The sequence below is a fragment of the Arachis duranensis genome, chromosome 2 (assembly GCF_000817695.3).
Source record: "Arachis duranensis cultivar V14167 chromosome 2, aradu.V14167.gnm2.J7QH, whole genome shotgun sequence".
In the NCBI taxonomy this organism is placed as follows: Eukaryota; Viridiplantae; Streptophyta; class Magnoliopsida; order Fabales; family Fabaceae; genus Arachis; species Arachis duranensis.
Window position 1 is genome coordinate 93275620 of NC_029773.3, and position 8988 is coordinate 93284607.

At 34.8% G+C, this 8988-nt stretch overlaps 1 protein-coding gene across 1 annotated transcript; it reads left to right on the top strand.

Moving 5' to 3' along the window:
* Positions 1-2121: 2121 nt before the first annotated feature.
* On the top strand, positions 2122-8399 carry LOC107476282 (ABC transporter B family member 1). The gene is given in 11 exon segments (XM_016096078.3): positions 2122-2771; positions 2874-2928; positions 3003-3178; positions 3269-3528; positions 3561-3752; positions 3883-4199; positions 4388-4611; positions 5696-6069; positions 6188-6902; positions 7000-8057; positions 8059-8399. Coding segments are annotated over 11 exon segments (3954 nt in total). The 5' UTR covers positions 2122-2318; the 3' UTR covers positions 8189-8399.
* The last annotated feature ends 589 nt before the right edge of the window (positions 8400-8988 follow it).

The window sequence follows — 8988 nt, forward strand, 5'->3', positions numbered from 1 at the left end:
GATTCAAATAAAAAAACTTTAAACATAGATAAAATTTAATAAAAATAAATAAGCTGTCAATTCTTTCCATTTTTATTAATAAAAATATATCAAATTGGTAACTAGATAATTTTATAATTAAAAAAAAAAGATTGGTCATTTTAACATTTCAAAATTCTTTTCATCAATACCATAATCTTCCGTAATTTATTTTGGTAGTTTAGTGTATTTAATTTGTTTGATAACTTTAGGAAAACCTTTTTAAGTGGAGCTTTCAACCCTTATTTATAACTGTCAATTCTACCTAAATCTCCAAATTCAGTAATGGAAGGTACACATAAGAAAACTTAACAAGATACGTATGCCACATTGTTAATTACTATTTAATTTAAGTCAGTAACGAACTTGCTTGTTATGTATATTAAAATCTTACCAACCCACATAAATTCTTATATTATTATTCTTTTGTTGAAATTCACATAAATTTATCAGTAATATTAGAGAAAAAAAACTCAAATTTGTCTTATTTAATATTTATTAATTATAATTAATTTTTTAAAAATAATAAATAAGACAAATTTAAAGAATTTTACCTTTTTTTTTCTTCCAAGAAAATCAAGGACATGAAATAGATCATGGTTCTACCAATTAGACTAAATTGACTGGTTTAACCTGATTAATAAAAAGTGATTACTAAATTAATCATATTCAGATAAAAAATTATTTAGTAATAAATCAATCAAAAAATAAAAAAATCAACTAAATTTGTACATATTTTTATGGTTAATTAATTTAAAATAATAATAAAATATAAAAATATTATTTTATTTTATTATATTTCATTCAATTTTAATTAAATTTTTAATTTTTAAATCTCTACCTTTATCCATTTAATGACTGGTTGGATGTTTAAAATTTGGTAGAAATTTAGGTGCAGTTGACTTCACATAAAGTTGATAACTGAGAGTCGTTAGATAATTTTACTGATTTGACTAAATTTTTATCCAATGACTCTCAGCTATTAACTTCACGTGAAGTGAAGTCAACTCCACTGATTTCACCTTAAAACTTTGAAATAGATTTCTGGATTGGGAGAAGCATAGTGTTGAAGCAAATGGTTTGAATTATATTTTTTGTATGAAAGAAAAAAGTTGTCTAAAAAAAGAAACTATGTTATGATGATATTTTCTTTTCTTTTTGTGAGTTAAGTCAAAAACTCATCTTCAAGTTTTGGCACAGTGTTGTTTGTCGGGAGTGTAATCAAAACTCTCTCTCTCTCTTTCTTCTCAAATTCCCATCTCCCATGTCTCAGAAATTTCTTCTTTTTCTCTGAGCAGGTTCTCATCACCATCTGTCACTTTCTTTTGTTTTCCTTGCTTTACACCAGAACCAAACCGAATAAACAACATTAACCCTCTCAAACACACAGTAACATCATATTCCACGTGTAATTCCATGTAGCTCTACCTTATACTTCACTTTTTTTTTATTATTATAGAAACATTAACCATGAGATATTAAAATAATTATATTATTATTTGTTAGTATTGTAAGTATGAGTAGTGTATGAAGTTAATCCCACATAAAAAATTATAAAAAAAGCGAGAGATTTATAAGATGAAAGACCCATTAATTTATTATTTTAAAATTTTGAATTGGATGTAATGTCTTCTCATCTTATGTTCTCTTACTTAATTGAACTCTTCACGATGGCCCAATATTATTAAGGTAATAAGCAACTCTGATTTTATAATTTAAAGATATATAATTTTTTATTAATTAAAAATATAAAAATATTTTTTATTTAACTTAAATGTCTAATAAAAAATATTTTTATATTTTTAATTAATCAAAAAATTATTTATCTTTAAAATAAAAAATCAGAGAATTATTTATCATTTTTTCGTATAATAATTATAATAGTTTCAAACAATAGAAATTCTTCCACTCCTACTCATATATCACGCACAACAAGAAGAATGAAAGAATAAAAAGTGAAATAATGGGGAGAGAGAGAAGGAGAAAGATCCCTTTATTATGAAGGGATAAAATAATAGTTTATTACCCAAAATAAAAAAAAATATATTGAAAGAGAATATATAACAGAAAAAATGATATTTTTTATTTGAAAAAAAAGTTAGAAAGATGAAGCTCAATAAAAGGGAGGATATAGAGTTAGAGTAAGATAATAAAGGAAGGTGGGTGGGGTGTGTGTTACTAGCAAGAACTATACCCATAGCTAGGGAGGGTGGTAGAGGTAGTGATAGTGGGAAAACTAAGAAGGTGGTTCATTAAAAGCTTATAATAATAAGAGAATTTTCCTTGTTTTTTAATTGAAAATGTCACAACAAGATTCTGAGGAAGAGATAAAGACCATTGAACATTGGAAATGGTCTGAAATGCAAGGACTTGAGCTTGTTCCAGGAGAATCACAACCACCACCACCACCAACAACAAGAACAGCATCAATGGAGGAAGAACAAAGAGGAGAAGAATACAAGGAGCAAGAAAAAATGGTGGAGAAGGTCACTTCAGAAGCAAATAGAGATGGTGGTGCTGCTACTAGTACTAGTGGTGGTGGAGAAAAAGGTGAAAGTGTTGAACCTGTTGGGTTTGGTGAGCTTTTCAGATTTGCTGATTCATTGGATCACATCCTAATGGGAATTGGAACAATTGGAGCAATGGTACATGGATGTTCATTGCCACTGTTCTTAAGGTTCTTTGCTGATCTTGTGAACTCTTTTGGTTCCAATGCCAATAATGTGGACAAGATGACCCAGGAAGTTGTTAAGGTGAAAAACCAGAAGCAAAGTCCAAAGTTTGATTCTTTTTGTTGATTCTGTTGTGAAGATTGAACAGTGAGCTTACAATATTATTGTTGTTTGTGTTTGCAGTATGCATTTTACTTCCTTGTTGTTGGTGCTGCTATATGGGCATCATCATGGGCAGGTGAATTTTCTTTTATTTTTTTCCCCTTTTTTTGTTCCAAATTGTTGGGCTAATGATTTTGTTTTTGTTTGCAGAGATTTCATGTTGGATGTGGACAGGTGAGAGGCAATCAACAAGGATGAGGATCAAGTATCTTGAAGCTGCTTTAGAACAAGACATTCAATTCTTTGACACAGAGGTTAGAACCTCAGACGTTGTTTCTGCAATCAACACTGATGCTGTCATGGTCCAAGATGCCATTAGTGAGAAGGTGGAGCAATAAAAGTTAAAAGCACTTCTTTTATGTTCTTGGAGTTTGGAATAATAATAAAAATTTGATTTTTTTTTCTCTATTGTGCAGTTGGGTAATTTCATTCACTACTTTGGCACATTTATTTCTGGGTTTGCTGTGGGATTCAGTGCTGTGTGGCAATTAGCACTGGTCACTCTTGCTGTAGTTCCTATGATAGCTGTCATTGGAGCCATTCACACAACCACTTTGGCCAAGCTCTCTGCTAAAAGCCAAGAAGCTCTTTCTCAAGCAGGCAACATTGTTGAACAGGTCAATAATACACCAAAGTATTTATCTTGGGAGCTTCTTTTAACTTTTTTTCACCTGGGGTGGTGTTGTTATTGTTGTTGATTTTGTTGAGGCTTCTGAGGATTGCTCAGAAGCTTGGATACAAAACTGGATTTGCAAAGGGAATGGGATTGGGTGCTACTTACTTTGTTGTTTTCTGCTGCTATGCTCTTTTGCTTTGGTATGGTGGATATCTAGTTAGGCATCACTACACCAATGGAGGATTAGCCATTGCAACCATGTTTGCTGTTTGTATTGGTGGATTGTGAGTACTTAATCAATTCTACTTTCATGTTCAAGAATATAACTTGTTTCAGAAAATGATTCCTCTTTATATGACCTTAGTAATTCAATTGTTTAACCATAGTGATTATTAAGGATTTTCATCCGTACAGGGCTTTAGCCCAGTCTGCACCAAGCATAGCTGCATTTACAAAGGCCAGAGTGGCAGCTGCAAAAATTTACCGTGTGATCGATCACAAGCCGGCTATAGAGAGAAACAATGAATCCGGTGTGGAGTTAGACAGTGTCACAGGACTAGTGGAGCTGAAAAATGTGGACTTTTCATATCCATCTAGGCCAGATGTTAGGATTCTCAACAATTTCACCTTAAGTGTGCCTGCCGGCAAGACCATAGCCTTGGTGGGAAGCAGCGGCTCCGGAAAGAGCACGGTTGTGTCCCTCATAGAGAGATTCTATGACCCTTCATCAGGTAAACTCAAAAGTTACAATTTCTCACTTAATTTGAGTGATGGCTAAGTAAAGTTGCATTCTTGTTTAGTATGTAGTTTACTTGTTTGTTAAAAAATCTGGAACTGAAGTTATGCATATTAATTAAAGGCCATATGATATGGTATGGTATGGTATGTGGCACTAATTAATTGAAGAAATTGCGTGTAGGACAAGTTTTGTTAGATGGGAATGATGTTAAGAGTTTGAAGCTAAAGTGGTTGAGGCAGCAAATAGGACTAGTGAGCCAAGAACCGGCTTTGTTTGCGACAACAATTAGAGAAAACATACTCTTAGGAAGATCTGATGCTGACCAAGTTGAGATTGAAGAAGCTGCAAGAGTAGCCAATGCTCATTCTTTCATTATCAAACTTCCAGAAGGTTATGAAACACAGGTTAGGCAATGCTTTATCCATTTTTGAAGTGTCTGTTTAGGTAAAAAAAGATTTTTGCATTTTGTCCCAAAGAAACAATAACAAGTAAATGCATGTTTGTGGTTGTGGTGGTTATGCCATGTGAAAAGAATCACATTATTTGATTTTAAGATCTAACACTGGCATACAAGCATGGGTTGTTACCATCATTGCTAGTCCAATTCTAGAATTTTTAAGTAAAATATATGGCTAAATAAAAATGAAAATGAAATTGGATAACAAAAATAATGATGTATCTCAAAATAATTATTACAGTAGGTGAAGATTGTTGTGCAAAAAGAGGATAATGTCTCTATATTTTATGGCAATTTTGCATGGTACAAGAGATGCATATTTCTCTAAATCTTATGATTGTAAAAATGTGAAACCCAAAGTCTACGGATCTTGATCATGTTTCTTGTTTGGTTAGTTATAGGAGTCAATAATTGCAACTCTTTTTTTTTCTTTTTTCTTTTTTCTTTTTTTAAATCAAGGTAGACTGATTTATTTAGTCAACACAGCAAAGCTAATATAATTTTTTAAATCAATTTTGTTTTATTTTTGCTTAAAGTCAAAGCCAGAAAATGACTGGTCAAAATTGCATTTGGAAACAAGAGAGGGTAACATGCTTCAGTCAACAATGCATGTGCATGAACACAGAGAGGAGGTGGAATATATATTCTTAAATAAAGACTTACCAAACCAGGGATTCCTAGAACATAAAAACAAAAGAAATAAAGAATAGCATCAACCTCACTGTGTAAAACAGATAAATAAATAGTTTATGTACAACTCTAAACTCACTAAACTATGAATTACTTAAGAAAACATATACTTTGCTATAGTATAATATAATATATGATCATATATATTGTTTGGATTAGCTTTTAGTGTGCAAGTTAAGGGAAAAAGTATCTGTCATAACAAAAAAATTACTTAATCTGAAAGGCAATTTTATATGATGACTAGAAATCTAAGCCTGAACTAGTATCTTCATTCTTTTAACAACTCTTTAGAAAAGTACAGTTGTTGAATCGAACTAACAATAAGTAATTTGAAATGGCAGGTAGGTGAAAGGGGGTTGCAACTTTCAGGAGGCCAAAAGCAGAGAATTGCTATAGCAAGGGCAATGCTGAAGAACCCAGCAATTCTTCTCCTAGATGAGGCGACAAGTGCGTTGGACTCCGAGTCAGAAAAGCTTGTGCAAGAAGCACTTGATAGGTTTATGATTGGTAGAACAACACTTGTGATTGCACACCGCCTTTCCACGATTCGCAAAGCTGATCTTGTTGCAGTACTTCAGCAAGGAAGTGTATCAGAAATTGGAACTCATGATGAGCTTTTCGCCAAAGGCGAAAATGGAGTCTATGCCAAGCTTATCAGGATGCAAGAGGCTGCCCATGAAACTGCCATGAGTAATGCTAGAAAGAGTAGTGCAAGGTAGCTTATATACATTGATATCACTGGAAAAGTTCATTTTGTACTTCATATTAATTGTTCATGAAAGTATATAGATAATTTTGTATTGTAAAACTCAAACTTGTGAACTCATTTGCAGGCCTTCGAGTGCAAGAAACTCTGTAAGTTCACCTATTATTGCTCGGAACTCTTCTTACGGCCGGTCACCATACTCAAGAAGGCTATCTGACTTCTCCACATCGGATTTTAGTCTTTCCATTGATGCATCACATCCAAATTACAAGCTCGAAAAGCTTGCCTTCAAAGAGCAAGCCAGTTCCTTTTGGAGACTTGCAAAGATGAACTCTCCTGAATGGCTCTATGCTTTAATTGGTTCTATAGGTTCAGTTGTTTGTGGATCCCTTAGTGCCTTCTTTGCTTATGTTCTTAGTGCTGTTCTCAGTGTCTATTACAATCCGAACCACAGACACATGATCCGAGAAATAGAAAAGTACTGCTACTTGTTAATAGGACTTTCATCCGCAGCTCTTATCTTCAATACATTGCAGCATTTCTTCTGGGATATTGTTGGCGAAAATCTCACGAAACGAGTGAGGGAGAAAATGTTCAGTGCAGTGCTCAAGAACGAAATGGCATGGTTCGATCAGGAAGAAAATGAGAGTGCTAGAATTGCAGCAAGGCTATCTCTTGATGCCAACAATGTCAGATCAGCCATTGGAGATCGAATTTCGGTAATTGTGCAGAACACTGCACTTATGTTGGTTGCTTGCACTGCAGGGTTTGTACTACAGTGGCGCCTTGCTCTCGTCCTTGTAGCCGTCTTCCCAGTTGTTGTTGCAGCCACTGTTTTGCAGGTTTGAACTTTTCAAGATACTTCTCTTTGGCAGGTTTACAAGCTCTTTTTAAACCCACAATTGTTATGGATACTAATTGAACTGACTTTTATAACAGAAAATGTTCATGACTGGTTTCTCTGGTGACCTTGAAGCTGCTCATGCTAAGGCCACACAACTTGCTGGGGAGGCTATAGCCAATGTAAGGACTGTTGCAGCCTTTAATTCGGAAAAGAAAATCGTAGGACTTTTCGTCTCAAACCTTGAAATTCCTCTAAGACGCTGCTTTTGGAAGGGACAAATTTCTGGAAGTGGATATGGGATAGCACAGTTTGCACTCTATGCTTCCTATGCACTTGGTCTTTGGTATGCTTCTTGGCTTGTGAAGCACGGAATATCTGACTTCTCTAAAACAATCCGAGTTTTTATGGTCCTCATGGTCTCGGCTAATGGTGCTGCTGAAACTTTAACTCTGGCTCCTGACTTCATCAAGGGGGGTAGAGCCATGAGGTCTGTCTTTGAACTCCTTGACCGCAGAACTGAAATTGAGCCGGATGATTCTGATGCTACACCTGTTCCTGACCGGCTTCGTGGTGAAGTTGAGCTAAAGCATGTTGACTTCTCTTATCCTACTCGGCCGGATATGCCTGTTTTCCGGGACCTCAGTCTTCGTGCAAGAGCAGGTAAAACTCTAGCCCTTGTAGGGCCTAGTGGCTGTGGTAAGAGCTCAGTCATTGCACTTATCCAGAGGTTCTATGATCCATCTTCCGGCCGAGTCATGATTGATGGAAAGGACATAAGGAAATACAACCTTAAGTCCCTAAGAAGGCACATTGCTGTGGTGCCTCAAGAACCATGCTTGTTTGCTACTTCAATTTATGAAAACATTGCTTATGGCCATGACTCGGCTACTGAAGCCGAGATCATTGAGGCTGCTACTCTTGCCAACGCGCACAAGTTCATATCCGGCCTGCCTGAAGGATACAAAACATTTGTTGGGGAGAGAGGAGTTCAGCTATCAGGAGGACAAAAGCAAAGAATAGCTATTGCTAGAGCTTTTGTGAGGAAGGCAGAACTCATGCTTCTCGACGAAGCAACAAGTGCACTAGATGCAGAATCTGAGAGGTCTGTGCAGGAGGCTCTAGACCGAGCTTGCACTGGAAAAACAACTATCATAGAAGAATCACCCTGATGGGATCTATGCAAGAATGATTCAGTTACAAAGATTCTCAAACAACCAAGTCATTGGTGTTGCCTCAAGTTCAAGCTCCTCAACAAGACCAAACGATGATCAAAGGGAAAGCTAGCAATTCTTATATAGAGGACTATATGACATATAATACCAATGATAATTGTTTTGGTAATTTTTTCTTGTTTTGACCATAGTATAGTTTTGTGTATCATCCCTCTTCACCTTACATTAAAGAATGTATCTTTGTATTTGTGAATCTTACTAAGGAAGACTACACAATTGAAGATTGAAATAGATATATATAGATGTCCATCTTTATGAATTTATCCAAGGCCCCTTTGGTACAAATGTTAGAACAGAAATCTAAGCAGTGATATGTTAATGGTTAACACAATTTTGTCTCTGCAAGGGACTCTTCATTAGATTGACTAATATATAGTAAAACTCTTCTTTTAAATATATGTTCTTAAATAGTTAAATCAACATAGAGAACTTAGAATGATCACATTAATGGATTAGAATAATGCTTTGTGTAGATAGTAATCCATTGGTTAGCGGTAAATCCTTAAATGAAACTTCTGACAGGTTAGTCCTTGATCAAGTAGTTAGATTCTTAATAATAAAGTTCGGATATTGGTTAAGCAGCAGTCTTTTTTTTTTTTTTAATACCATTAATGATAAAATGTGACTGTTAGAAAATGTTGGGGGAGACATGTATTAATATTCTGCCAATTGCTAATTTCCAACATTGATATAGCACTTAATGATGGTGGTGGCCATAACTGAATATACCAAGGGTGCTAGCACTTTTGGCACTTGACAATTGCACACACGTTGCAATCAAATCTTGAAAGCTGATCCTGTGTCATCATAAGAGTTCTAAAATCTTCTGGTTATGATATCTCTCTCTAGGGG